Source organism: Chamaea fasciata, unplaced genomic scaffold, assembly GCF_029207755.1.
Source record: "Chamaea fasciata isolate MVZ Bird 193981 ecotype frontalis unplaced genomic scaffold, bChaFas1.0.hap1 SCAF_4, whole genome shotgun sequence".
NCBI classification, from domain to species: Eukaryota; Metazoa; Chordata; class Aves; order Passeriformes; family Sylviidae; genus Chamaea; species Chamaea fasciata.
In genome coordinates, this window is record NW_027094089.1 from 83,522,718 (window position 1) to 83,536,992 (window position 14,275).

The 14,275-nt window shown below is 49.8% G+C and overlaps 1 protein-coding gene across 1 annotated transcript in view; it reads left to right on the top strand.

The window, feature by feature from the left end:
* Window positions 1-4,106, top strand: part of LOC136289067 (serine/threonine-protein kinase PAK 3-like) — a 48,270-nt gene extending 44,164 nt beyond the window's left edge. Inside the window, exons 10-12 of the mRNA XM_066182532.1 lie at window positions 359-555; window positions 2,518-2,655; window positions 4,023-4,106. Coding sequence (XP_066038629.1) covers window positions 359-555; window positions 2,518-2,655; window positions 4,023-4,106 — 419 coding nt within the window. The remainder of the gene's footprint in view (window positions 1-358; window positions 556-2,517; window positions 2,656-4,022) is intronic.
* The last annotated feature ends 10,169 nt before the right edge of the window (window positions 4,107-14,275 follow it).

Here is a 14,275-nt window from a genome sequence, read left to right on the forward strand (position 1 = left end):
TGGTGGGAGTGCAGGGGCTCCTGTTGCAAGCTGAAGGCAAAATTGCAACATGCACAGAGGTGTGACAAGGAACCACAAGCAGTCAAGAGTGGCGTGGGTCTGTGTCCCTTCCAGAGGGAGAGAGCTACAATCTAAAGCTTCAGGGGAATAAAGGACACTGCTGTGAGCAGTGTTTAGAAAGCTGGCATTTTTTTGCAGGTGGCCAATACCACACTTCCTGGGCTTAAGCCCCGAGGAAAGGAAGTGTGGACAGTGCTCCAGGAGATTCAAGAGCACATTCTTAGACTGAGAGCGGGGAATTCTTTTCTTTGGGTTCCTAATTTGAGGTGGTTTTCATTGTGTGTTGTTTTCTCCACAGCTGATTTTGGCCTCTTTGCTCAGCTCCTCCCTGAGCAAAGTAGGCAGAGCTCAGTGGCCAGGACACCTGGGTGGATGGCTCCTGAAGTTATGAAAGACCAACCGTATGGCCCCAAAGCAGACATTTGGTCGCTTGGAATCGTGGGCATTCACATGGTGGAAGGAGAAGTTCCTTCCTGGAATGAAACTCCTGTCTCGGTAAGGTGCAAATGCTCACCGATCCCGCTGTCTTTCTCAGCTGTCCCATGTTGTGTGTGCCATTGGACAAAATCCCATTGCCATCTGCTGGCACCACTTGCAGCTCTTTTTAGAAGGTGGCCTCCTAAAAGTGTCCCCTGCAGCACATCAGCATCTGCTGTAGCTTTGGTTGCATCAGAAGGGAAGTGGAAGGTCAAGCAGTTCAGAAACCTGCCATTTTGCCCTCCAGCCATGCCTGACATTTGCTTTTTGAACCATGTTGGAGCTCTGTCTCTGAAGGAAAGGAATTTTACTGTGGAATGGTTAGATATGTTCTTAGTACCCTTGGAAAGGGAGGTTTAATCTTCGCAGTTTCAATTTTATAGACAAAGTAAGAAAAGAGGAAAAAGCCAAGGAAAACCCCAGAGAAAAAGAAAAAGGAAAAATAGCAAAAGCAAGTGAAAAAGGGAAAGAAAAAAAAAAGAAAAGCCAAAAGAATAGAGAAAAAGAAAAGCCAAAAGAAAGATCAAAAGAGAAAAGAAACAATCACCAAGTAAATCCCAAAGCAGTCGTGCTTCCTTTTTCCTTTTTTGACCACAGAACAACAATTTTTCTCCATGCTGTAGCATCTTTCCCAAATCCTGTGAGTTATCCAGATTTTCAGCTTTTCAAGACATCTGTCTGGGTGGCCTCTCTAAATTCAGGATGTGTTGCTCCCCAACTGCAGTTAGAATTGTATGCCGGACCCTGAGCTGTTTCTGGGTACTTTAAAAAGTTGATGGGCTTGCAGTCAGGTGCCCGTGGCTGGGATCCAAGGGGTGCGGTTGACGCCGCTGCTGTTCCTTTACCGTGGGAGCAGGGACAGCCCTGGGTTGCACAGTTGTAATGACAGGGAGCACTGCAGCTCCCCACCATGCCCAGTGGCTGAGCTCAGCTGCAGAGGGACACGATCAAAGCCCCTTTGATCTCACCTCTGGCGGTGTGAGAAAAGGAAAGCAAGCTGCCATAAGTATTTGCACTCAAGGGGAGTTTGTTTGCTGGTTTAGGTTTGGAAATTTTTCTCTGGATTGAAGAAGATAATAACAAAGTCTCTTTGGTCACCATCTATTTCAGTGCCAGCAGCACAGAGCTGTTGGTATTGTGATGGGCATTTTTACAGAGACCAGCTCAGAAGCCTCCTGGTGTCATGCGCAGAGCCTGCCGAAACTTGCCGTTCTCTGCCCGGCACTTTCTGCGCTGGGCACACCATGAGTGCATTGACTCGAGTATCCAAATGAGCATTGGCTTATCATAGGGATGGCACTTCTCCTTCCTCTGATTTGACCATGAGAAGGTTTCCTTTTGCCACATAAAGAAGCTGAAACTTGCAGACTGCGGACAGACAGAGCTGTAGGTGTCTCCTCTGTGCCCAAAGAGGCATTTTCATGGCAAAAGATTGGTGCAGGCATCTTTTTGTGTCTGTGTTGAATAGGAGATTCCAAATGTTTGTTTCCTTCCCCGAGGAACGCCTGGTGGATTTCCTTTCATTTCTTCCAATTCCCATTGTTTTCTGGAACAGGACAAAAGGCCTGATGAGTTTTGTTTTATGGCAGCTGTGCGGAAGGGACCAACAAGCAGTGCAGAGGTGCCTTTCATGTAATAATCCTTGGAAATAGTAGGGTTAGTTAGACTAGCAAAGTGCCTCTTCTAAAAAGCCTGTCAGGCTGCTGTGAATCCTCAGAGAAGGAAACATGCTTTTGCTGATGGAGTTCCCACTAACTACGTCAGTCAATGAAATAGCTGCCAAAGCAAGATCTGCTGGATGTTGGAAATCTGTGGCTGCATGGGCATTGGGGTTTTTGTTGGTACAGGAAAGTCAGCTCTGCCTCTCGGCCAGGGCACAAACTGTCGCTGCAGAGTGGAGCTTAAACAATGGGATCTGGGAGGGCAGTTGCAGTTCCAGGGAAAGAAGCAGGTGGAGCCGGGTGTTTCCATTTTCTCCAGCCTCAACTGCTGATAGCCACTGGAGGGAGACCAAGGCTGTGGCAGCCCAACCTGTTCTTGCCGCGCACACGTCACTTCCTGAGCTGCTGCCTGCAGACAGACGAGGCACGGCGCTGGTCTGCCAAGGAGCTGCTGCAGGTAAAATGCCAAGGGGCCGCAGGGGAAACAGTGTCCCAGGGACGGGCTCCTCCTGCACTGAAGTGCAAGGCATCAGATGAGCTCCCCTCCTCCTCACTTCCACACTTGGTGCTTTCAAATGAGAACGCTGAGGAATCCTAGAGTGGCCTGGGCTGGCAGGGACCTGTAAAGTTCATCTGGTCCAAGTGGCCTGCAATGAGCAGGGACATCTTTGAAGAGATCGGGTTGCTCAGAGGCCTGTCCCATCTGACCTTGAATGGTTCCAGGGACAATGCACCTACCAGCTCTCAGGGCAACCTGTGCCAGTGCTGCACCATGCTTTGAGTAAACAGGTTTGTTGTTAGACCTGCTTTGACTCCATCCCCATTTTGTTTAAAAGTATTAGCCCACTTGCTATTGGAAGTGGACCTATGTAAAAAAGTCTTCTATTTTCCCTCAGAAGCCACTTTGAAGTTTTAGAAGGTGGCAATAATGTCTCCCTGGGGTCCATTCTTCTTTCTTCAGGCTGTATAAGTCCAGGTCTCTCAGCCTGTCTTCAGAGGACAGGTGCTCTGTCCTCTGACTGTTTCTGTTGCCCTGTTTTGTAATTTGGTGGGGTGCTCAGTTCTATCAAATGGCAAAAGAGTTGAAGCAGAGCAATGTGGAGAACAGAGGCATGAAATAGTGGTGGAGGAAGCATGGGAAACCAGTCCCAGCCAAGCAGTCAGGCATTTGGCCGTGGGCAGAAGGGGCTGTGGAGGGCTCACTGGGAGCCTCTGAGGGGTTCTGGTTTGTACCCCCCTCCACTCTTGGATGTTTCTGCCACGCAGACAGGGACAGCTGAGGGTGACTGGTCCCAGCCCCATCTGCTGCCTGGCACAGTCAAGCCGATGGCAACTGCCCCAGGGTTTACTGCCAGCTTGTGTGGCAGAGAGGGAAGTGCAGGATCCAGTGCCGCTCGGCTGTCCCTGCTGGGAAGGAAGGTGCCAGCCAGCACAGGAGGGGCAGGGCATGGAAAGGTAGGCACTGTTCCGTGTCCCTGTGGAAATCAGCACAGTGCCTGTCTTTCAAAGAGAGGGACCTATGTGAGTCATAGAGGTATCCTGGAAAGAGGAAACCCCAGGGAAATTTCTAGAGCAGCGGCAGGGCAAAAGTCCCATCAAGATGAAGACACCAGAATAAACAGATGAGTGGGATTCTGGGCCAGGTTTGCCTATGATGCCAAGGTCCTCATACGAAGCTGTAGGTGCAGATTGTCCCACTGGTCGTGTTTCTGGCTCTTTCTAGAAACCAGAGGGACCCTGATTGAGCCTGTGAAGCACTAAGCTTGGAAAGTCATGGTTCATTGATTTTTGGTTTGTGTTTTTTATTTTCTTTCCTGTGGACAGCATCCGTTTGTAAGATCAGGAAATTCAGCATTCACCCTGACACCGCTGATCATGGCAGTGAAGAAGATAAAGAAGAAGGAGTAGACATGAATGTGACATTCATGTAATGACTGGTTATCTCAATAACCACCTTAGAGAAGGCTTGTAGAGTAGGATTATAGGTTTGATATTCTATATTATCTATATAGAATAGGGTTATGAGGAAATAAAATTGCTGAAACGTAAGCTCATCTGGAAGATTCCGTTCCTTCTCTCCCTGTCAATAAGTGCAGCTTTTCTGTCTGAGTGTTCCGTTGTCTGTTGAAGGTGCAGAGTGACATTGACAGCTTCTTAGGTGTGCCTTGAAAGTGGGGAAGGCTCCGCTTCAGTCATCCTCTCCAGACCACAGTGCCTTTGGAATACGGCCCACTGACCGTATTTTGCACACCTGTGGTACTTCAATTTGAGGCAGAAAGGACAGTGGCATTGGCAGGCAAAACCAAAGGAGGAGTGGGGCAGCCAAAAGATCCTGTGCACATGCAGGTCTTCAGCTGTGACTCAAGAGCGTTTGGGTTCGTGCCATTTGGATTTGTATCCCGAAGTGCAATCTCTTTGGCTGCAGGAGAGTCTTGCTCAAGTGAGAAATCAGCAAGATCAGTGAGAGTGCTCTGAGAGGTTTCCTCTGGTGCAGAGCTGTCAGCGTCTGTGAGGTGAGAGCGGACGCAGTCTCGCCCAGGGCAGAGGCCCCTGGCAGAGCCCGGAGCAGCCTGAGCCTGGGCAGAGGCAGGCTGCAAGGAGGCCCTTGTAGCCTGGGAGCAGGCGAATGCTCCGCTCTCAGAGCCCGGCTGGCAGCCGGCCGCTCCCGAGGGGAAGCGTAGCCCAGCTGGGCACAGCACAGACGGGTGGCATCGGCCGTCTGCAGTCTGCACAGGAGCAGAGAAAGGCAAACGGCAGCCGAGGGCTGGAGGCCTGGCTGAGGATTCCCACTCTTGTGCCGGCTGCCCTGGAACTCCTGGCAAAGGGGAGCAGTGTGTGCAGCACTCCGGGCACAGGGGAGGGAGCCGGGCTGCTCCGCAGGCTCCAGCACAGAGTAGTGTCCTCCAGGCACGGCGCTTCTGCCGAGGGAACCGAGGTTGGCGGGCGGCAGGGACAGCTTGCCCCAAGGGCCAAACACACACACCCACTGCAATGGAATGCTGCTTTTTATTGCCTTTCCCAGCCCAGGGTGAACCATGTGCCCTTTCCCTTTGGCTGGGTACTGGGGAACTTTTATTCTCTCCTGACTGCCTACCTTTCTGTCCCCTCCCCTCTTCTACTACTTCCCTTTTGGTCTGGGCTTCAAGCTGGCCCCTCTCCCAGCTCCCAGCAAAAGCCAACAAATTAACTAGAACAAATCCAAGCCATAAATAACAGTACCTAGAACCAACAATTTTCATTCATTTTTGTAATCATCTTCCGGCTGCAGCAAAATATTACCCTGTATCTCACAGAGGGAATCGGGGATGAGCCTGTGGCTTGCGCTTGAGCAGGGAACTGATTTGGATGGGAGCAGAAGGCTTTCAGTAGGTGACTGGTGTTTTCTTGATTAATTTCTGAAGGAAAGACACAACGTGGCTTCAGTCAGCAAACACCTTTTCAAGGTGCAGTGACAAAATGCTTGGGAGCAATTCCCAGAGAAGGAAGGTGCTGAGAAAATCTTGAACTGAAAGAAATCATGAATTCCCTTAGCATTAACAGAGAGAGTTGAGCTGTCTATTTCCTCCAGTGCACTGATTAATGTGTGCAAGTGGCTACCTTAGCCTTGAGAATGGAGTGGTCCTCCTAAGAAGGTAGCGGGAATGCATTCAAGGGGAAGCAAGTGGTTCTAGGAGGCTCTTGAGCATCAGAGGAGAATTTGAGGAATGGGATGTTCCCCGAATGACCACCAGAGATCCTTAAGAGAGCCCTACTCTCTCGTTCTTCACTTCTGAGACGTGATTTAAATTTGTCCAATAATTTGAGGGAATATTTAGCCTGTGAGTTTCTGCAAAGTAATGAGTAGGTCTTATTTCCATGGTTACAAATCAGTAGGTGAGATTTCTGAGTGAGCACATGTTAGAGAAGTGATTCCCCGCACAGGCAGCACTGAAATAAAGTCATGCCTCCTTTCTCACACTGAGCTGGCACCGGGGACCGGGCCCTGCTTGGGAACTTCCATTTTAGTCCCTTCTATTGAAAGGTGAGAATGAAACTTCTTCCAGCCGTTTCCCTCTGGTTTCCATTCTTGGGGGCCAAAGCTCTGTGCTGCAGGTGGCCCGGGTGTGTGCAGAGCAATGCAGCCTCCACAAAGCCCTTGGTTTCCCCACAAGCCATCATGATTTCTTGCCAGGTGTGCCCAGCTGTGGCAGGAGAAAGAGCCCGCAGCGCAGTGGGCGCCGTGCCCTGCCCAGCCGGGGCACTCTGGCACAGAGCAGCAGCAGTGCCAGCACCTTTCAAACCACTCCTGCCTTGGCTTCGCCTGGGACACAGAAGCCTCTGGAAAGCAGCACCACATGTCGCGTTCCCGGCTTGGAGCAGCTGCTGCTGGTGGGGGGCAGACCTGGCCCCTTGTATCGCTTCCAAGTGGGAATCCAGGTGGAGACAGAGACATACATACAGAGAAAGCCCGGGCTTGTCCAAGAAGTGGGCAAATGTATGGGGGAATGTGTTAGGAATCGTTTCAACTGTTGTGCCAACACTGCCTGCTCTCCTTTTCTCTCTTCACATTTCCTCTTCTTTTCCATCTCACATTTCCCCCCCTTCCCACTCACAATTCTCACAGTTTTCCTGTCGTGTTTCCCTCCCAACTTTTTCTCATTTCCCCCACCCTGTTCAGCTCACTTTCCTCCTGCTTTATCTCTCATCTTTTCCCACCTTCCCACTCTTGCCTGGTTTTTTCTTCCCTCATGCTTCTCACCATTTTTCCCTCACTTACCCTGCCCTTTTCTCCCCTCACGTTTCTCTTCTTTTCTCCGTCATATTTCTCAGTATTTTCTCTTCTCGTTTCTCACTTTCACCCTCCGGTTTCTCGCCCTTTTCCTCTCACATTTCTCACACTTTTCCCCTCACGTTTAGCATTCTTTCCCCGTCACGTTCCTTTTACTTCTCCTCTTGCATTTTGTGCCCTTTATTCACTCCTGTTTTCTGCCACTTTTCCCATCAAACTTCCCACCTTTCTTTCCCCTCATGTTTTCTGCCTTTTTCTGCCCTCTGGTTTCTCACTCTTTTCCCCGCAGGATTCTCACCATGTTCCCCTCACGTTTTCTGCCCCTTTCTCTCTCTTTGCCAGTCAAGTTTCTCACTCTTTTCCCCCCACATTTCCTTCCATGTTTTCCCCCGAGAGTTCTCACGCTTTTCCCCTCATGTTTTTAGAATTTTCCCATTGTATTTCCTGCCTTTTCCTCCTCTCACCTTCCTCTCCTGTTTTCGCTCACATTTTTCACCATTTCCCACTCAGGTTTCCTTCCCTTTTCTTCCCTCACACTTCCCTCCTTTTTTCATTCACATTTCTCACACTTGTCACCTCACGTTTGCTGCCTTTTTTTCCCCTCACATTTCTTAAGCCACTGCTTCCTGTCAGTGACTGTTCCTCTTCAGAAGCTGAGGGGCTTCTCTTCTTTCCTCCTGTCATCCCCTACTCCAAATAATGGGCGCCAGAGCAGCGCTCCAAGAAGCCCCTGCCTGTGCGTCTGCTGAACAGAATGTCGCTGCTCAGCTTGAAGAATCCCATTAAGAACAACCTCAGCTGCACTGCACTTCCTGCTGCAGTTTTGATTAGTGTTTCAATTCTATAGGGTCTTCACAGTGTTCTAAATAAAGAGGTACCCCGAGGGATACACATGGCAGGTGAGCAGCCACTGCACCATCCGCCCCAAGCGGATCCCATCTCCGTTTTCATCACCTCACAGTCACTGTGACTCCTGCCTGGACGAAACCACTTGTGATGCTTCTTGATGCTAAACCAAGTCCATCTGCACAGGAAATGCTTTTGGCCCTCTCCTGGAAAAAAAAGAAAAGTTTTTATTTGAAAACATTCAAACCCCGGAGTTTCTTCCTCTGTTCACCTATTTGAATTGCCTCGACATCCAAATACTGCCAGCCGCCGTTCCAAACTGGCTGGTCTGTGTTGGTGTGCGCAGAGCAGAGGTGCCACGCCGTCTCCGTTTCCCGGGTGTCTGTTAATGTCCGTTTCAGCAGACGGCTGAGGGCTCGGCCTGCCCCAGCCGCCATCTTGTGCGTGGCTGCCTCTGCTCTCTGGCCTCCATCTTGGGCGTGGCTGCTCCAGCCCCGGCCGCCATGTTGTTCTTGGCTGCCTCAGCCCTGGCTGCCATCTTGTGCATCCACCTAGTCCAACTCTGAAACAAACGTGTCGCTGTTTTGCCAGCAGTCAGCACCAGAGACGCCAACACCAGCGTAAGGAGTAAGCGGCTTTTACTGGAGTGCAAAGCAGCAAAGGAGTACCAGAGGATAAGCTAAGCAATGCACCTGATTATTACAGCAGAAGACTGCCCGTAGGGATTAAGAAAGGTACATCGCCAGTTACCCATATGCTTTGCCATCCTCCTGACACACTCGTCAGCTGGCGAGCCCCTGTCACACCAAAGGATTGGAAATGCACTCCCAGTAGCCAGGGATTCCTATGCAGCTGGCCCACCCACAGGCCAGGCCGCAGACTTTGCTGTTAGAGACCCCAGATTTTATTCTGTTGAATAAACAAGCTACCAAAACTTTTAGTGCAGGAACATCTGATTTCATCCTTCTCTTGGCCCGGGCTCAGAGAGGAACCAAGGCAGTTTGCTTTGACCATATATCTTCAAACAAGACCACACAGATCTGATTCTGTGGCCTTGTCTGGCTTCTAAGTGCGGAAAGGTAAATACCTGTTGCACTACCAACCGGATTCATCTATCATCCCGGTAACGGTCCTGCCTGTTTTGTTTATGAGCCAATATAAATGCAATGTTTGGTTGGAAGGGTCGTCCGGAGGTTAGCTCTGTTGTTGAGTTTTTAGTACTTCACCAGAATTGTCTTTTTACAGGCAGTGGTGCTGTCCCCTCGGCTGCAATGGCATCTTCAGCTGGTCCCACAGGGATTGCCAACACTCTGGTTGTGCTGCACTCCTTGTGAGCGGAGTCGTCAGTCTCTTGGGTGAGCAGATTCTCTGTCACGGAGTCCAAAATTCTGCTCTGGGATGCACCAAGGTAACAAGAGGAAAGCGCTTCTGCAGTTCTGACATGGAAATTGTCCTGCTGCGTGGGCTTTGCTGTGAGTCTGAAACACAGCAGCTCTCTGGCCTTTCGGTGCTGCTGGCTGAGCTAGCTGCTGCCTACTCAAGGCTCAGGTAGGCACCTGAGCTGCCTCGCCGCACTGCAAAATCCATCTCAGTGCTCATGGCACGCCCAGATGCCTCATCTCAGTGGAAGTCCCACCGGCAGTGTCAGAGCAGCGGCTCCTCGGCATTGGTGCTGCCTGTGCTCTCTGCCCTGGCCCTGGCCCTGGCCGTGGCAGTGCTGGCCCTACTGCCATGCATGCACAGGGAATGGGAACTGCTGCCTGACGTTTTTCAGCTGCGCCACTGCTGCTGCTCAAGACACCTCAATGAATGGATTAGTGGGGTTGTGGGCCATATGAGCCTGTGATAGCAAGGTCCTGGACATGAAGGCAGAGGTGCAGAGTGTCCTGCCAGTCCTATTTCAGCGTATTTCTGGGAACCAGGGAATCCCTCTTGATCCTATGAGGCACTGAGTTTGCAAAGTAATGGTTCCATTGTTGCTGTTGTTGTTGCTGCTGCTGTTGTTGTTCTTGTTGTTTTCCCTTTGTGCTGCATCCCTATTTGATGCCAGCCGAGCCTCTCTCCAGATGGGCATCTCTGATCATTGCAGTGAAGCAATGCAGGCAGTTCAGGAGGTGGTGACGACCATTTCAGGATGACTCTCTCCAGTTCAAGCCCTGAGTGGGAGTCAGAATAAAAACTCTATCAAACCTCAACTCCATTGGAAGATTCCCTTCCTTGTCACCCTGTGAATAAGGTCTACATGACCTTTCTGAATTGTCCATTGTCTTTTCAAGATGGAAAATCCTGTTGATGGTGATTTTGGTTCAGTTAGGAGTTGCGGAATGGTCTCCTTCTAATGCCAACACGATTTCTGCTTTTCTATTTCCTTCATATATATTCCTACCTCTGTCGACTACTGTTGTATAGTTATATAGTTCCTAGGTAACTTCAGTACTTTTCCTCCTCTGATAGGCAGAAAGACAAAACACATTCCAAAGTCTCCTATCTGATCTTGCCTCCTCTAGGAGCAAAGGTTGAAACAGCAGTACTGATAGGCAGTACAGCTAGGAGCAAGAAAGAGGGGCTCCAGAGGAGGTGGGAACAAAGCAGGGATATTTCCTCATTTCTTGTGCTGCTAATTGAGAATTCTTGTCAATTATGCTAATGTTCCACACTTGTAAAACCACATTTGCCCTATGTGGGGCGGGTGTTTTTCCATACCTGCCCCTGGAGGCCTCCAGTTAAAGGCCAGATTTGATATTACCTGCTATAGTAATGTGGCAAAAGTGGGTTGTTTTATTTTTCAGTCATTAGGGCACCACTTCCTCCACACTGCGGTGCCTTTGGAATATGGCCCATCCGCCCTTGTTTGCACAGCTCTGGTCCTTCTACATGAGGCAGAAAACACATTTCCAGCCAAAAGCCCACAAGGAGTGGGGCAGCCAGAGCATTCTGTGCAGTTACAGGCCTGCAGCTGTGACTCGAGAGGGTTTTGGTTGCTGCCTGCTGTGGCAGGTGCGTCTCCTCTGTGACTGCCTCTGCTCCTGGCTGCCCATGGATAGCAGGTACAGGGTTCTGCAAGGAGAATGGAACAGGTTGGTGATGTCTGCTGGCAAGAGAGTGCAGTGGAAAAGATTGGGGAAATGTTTGACCGTAACAAACTGTGAATTCCTTAAGCTTTACCAGACAGTTCTTAGTCCTGTATTCCCTCTTAGCAGTGCAAGTGGTTATCTGAGGTGGGAGAATAAAGAGAGTGGGCCTGCTGAAAAGATAGCTTCAATGTCTTTAAGGGGAAGAAATTTGTTTTCAGAGGCTCTTGACCATCAAAGGAGAATTTGAGGCATGAGATCTTTCCCAAATGACCACCAGAGACTTTTAAAGCGACCTCTATTCTGATGCAATTAATTTTGTGGAAGTGATTCAAAAATATGAAACTGTATGCAGGGGGTTGGGGTGATGCCTCTGAGGGCCATCCTGCTGTAGTGTCTGTGGCAGCCATTCTGAAGGACATTTCCTGGTATCTTGAATCTCAACTGCTGCCCTGGACAATGGAAGTAGTCCTTTGGCCTTTTGGCCAGCAGTCATCCAAACTGACTCCTGCTGGCCTCTTCCCGCTCTCCTCGTTTCTTGTGGTGTTTTTACAGTGGAACATGGTGCCCAAGATGGAGGATGGAAACGAGCTGTCTGTAGCCCTTGTAAATCTCTTCTTTCCCTTTGCTCACAGCTGATGACTCTTGGCTAAGAGGGACAAGCTGTAGTCTCTGACTGCTTTGTTCTCTTTGACTCGAGGTGGAAGTGTTGTCATCTGGCCAGGCAGCCTGCAAAGGCCTCCTGCAAATGAGTGACAAGGAGGAGCCCTAGGATCGGCGTGAGCCGCAGGAACTGCCTCCACCAGAAGTGCTGCCGGTTGAGAATGACCTGAACGTGTTGGAGGACAAGAGCACTCCGCGGCGGGAGGTAGAACATTTGAACCGGGAGCTGCAAGTGTGTCTGCAGCCCTTGGAGGGGGGAAAGAGCCCTTGGGATGAAGTGGAATGGTCCTTGTGGCAGTCGTCCTTCAGAAAATCTCTGAAAATGGTACATAAATCTGACCATGAACTCCAGTAAAACCAGTCTTTGACTTTGAGCCATCCAGTCAAAGGGAAGTGGACGTGCAAAAAATCCATTTTAAGAGCCCTGTGTGTGGCAGGCTGACAGCATCTTCCTAAGGGCTTGCATTTGGAATGGCATCTCAGGGCCATCTCTGCCAGCCACCTTTCTGAACCAAACTCATTTCTTCTCCCAGATCTACACAGGCTCTTGCACCAAACCTGCTGCAGCAGGAGCATTGTGTCAAGGAGCCTTTGCTCCCCAAGCCGAGAAGGTGAGCCCGGGCAGTCGGTTCATCTGCAGCGCTGACACAGCTGCTGCTCAGCAACAGCAGATCGAGGAGGACTCCCTGGAGCTACTGAGTACGTCGTGTGTATTTCTTGTCTGAGGGACGGTGTCTTGTGTGCACGTGGCAGCGTAGCTGGACCAAATGTTCCTCCTCAGTTTGATATCACAGGGACATTTAGGATTCCCCATAGGAACCTGTGTAGAAAATCAGTCTCTGCTGGCCATTTTTGCTTCAGATCTGTCTGTCTGGTTCTATGGTTGTTGTTACCCAGCTCACCACAAAGGGTTCAGAGCCCCAGCAATGGGGCTGCCTTTTTAGGTGTCTCCTGGAAGCTGGGATCTCTGCTTGAAAGTCAGCATCTTGAGTTTTGTTTTCCTCAGTGACAATTGTGAGCATGGAAAATCCTATGACAGAATACATCAAAGTCAAAAATATCAGCAGTGGGTGAGTCCTACCACAAAACCATGGGCCAGGTGTTTTCCTGGTAGAATATCTTTCAGGTCTGAAGTCAGGCAAGCTGCAAAAATGTTCAGACACTGAGGATAGATTGTCCCATCTCTCAGTATCAGTCAGAGTTTGTAAGCGTGACCAGAAGGCATTGTCAAATTGTCAAATTGTCACACTGCCAAGGCCTTGCCTGGAGCAAGGAATATGACCTGGTAGATCTCCTGGTCTCTCAAGCATGGGACAGCTCTCTGGTAATTTCCTTTGCATTTTTGTATATCTATAATCATCTGGCCACACTAACAGACGGAGAAGAATCTTGCTTGCCTGAAAGAGAAACCTACCCTCTGTCATAGCTTTCTTTCCAAGAGTTTGCTGAAGGAAATCCTCCATGGTCAGGATTAGAACTGCATAAGTTAGAGACTGAAACCTGAGAAGAAAGAAGAAACCCTCTTTCTGAGCTGAGGCAGTAATCCTCAATGCTTCAGGCCCAGTGGCCATGCGCTTGAGAGCAAAATGCATCATCTGCCTTCTGACAGAGCCCTTCTGCATCCTGCAGGTTCTAGGCATTTCCAGCAGAGATCTCCAGTCTGGGCTGGCTTTCACTCCAAGGTCTAAACGGTTTCTCCTTTCTTTGTTGCTCTTTTGTTTCTAGGACTTTTGGAGAGGTTTGTAGAGCACTCGACACTGCCACAGGAGGAGAGGTAAATGTCAACAGCCCCCACAGACTCTGCTGCTCTCGGGGGCTTTCCTCTCTGCTGTCAGCTGTAGCTGCAGCTTTGGCTAGAGCTGTGTTGAAAAGACACAAGAAGCACAGACTTGTGGCAGCCTGCCAGTTGCATTTGGGACAGTCTTTGTCCTTCTCAGCTGCCAGAAGGAAGGCAAGGAGGGGAGTGGCTCCTTTCACTGGAGGACTCGCTCACTTGCTGAATTGCTGAAACAAAGGTGGTGCCTCCTCGAGCATCTCCCTGCTCTTTGGGGCTACAGCTTGAGTCCTGAATTTTCATTTCTGGCTGCCAGCAAATACATCTGAATGATACTTGTGGGAGCTCGGTACCTCTGAACAACAGAACCAATTAGATTTCTGCAGAAGCCATTTCATATTTACATTACACTATGTTTATTGATTGTAAGACCACTGTTCACACCTTCATGCCTTTCTTGATCGGTTCATCTGCTTTGTTTGCTCAGCACACGTCCCTTAGGCAATTTGATTGGCTATAATTCCGAGCCTTCATGGCCTCTATCTCATTCTTCTTGTCCTGGTATTCAATTTCCCAGGCTCCTCTTCTTTTTAGAACAGTTTGTGTCTCTGTGGCCTTGATATATTCCCAAAGAGCTGATACTTGTAACTAATATCTCTAGGTGGTAGTTCGGCTGGAGCACTTTGTATTCCAAGTTGTGCGGATCCATTGCTGCAGATCCATTGCTACAGTTACTGGTAGCTCCTCAGCCACCTGCTGTGCTGATGGCTCTCCCTTCTGCTGGAGAAGAGGCCAAAGAGGAGCAAAATGAGCAAAGTTACCACAACCCTGCAGCTGTGGTGACAGCAGAGTCAGATTTTCCTGAGATAGTAAATGCCAGTTCTGGAGGGTGCTGTCTTTAGTGCAAGGCAGAGGTGCAAGTTTCTGCCCAGCCAGCACTTGCTGCTGCTGGCTA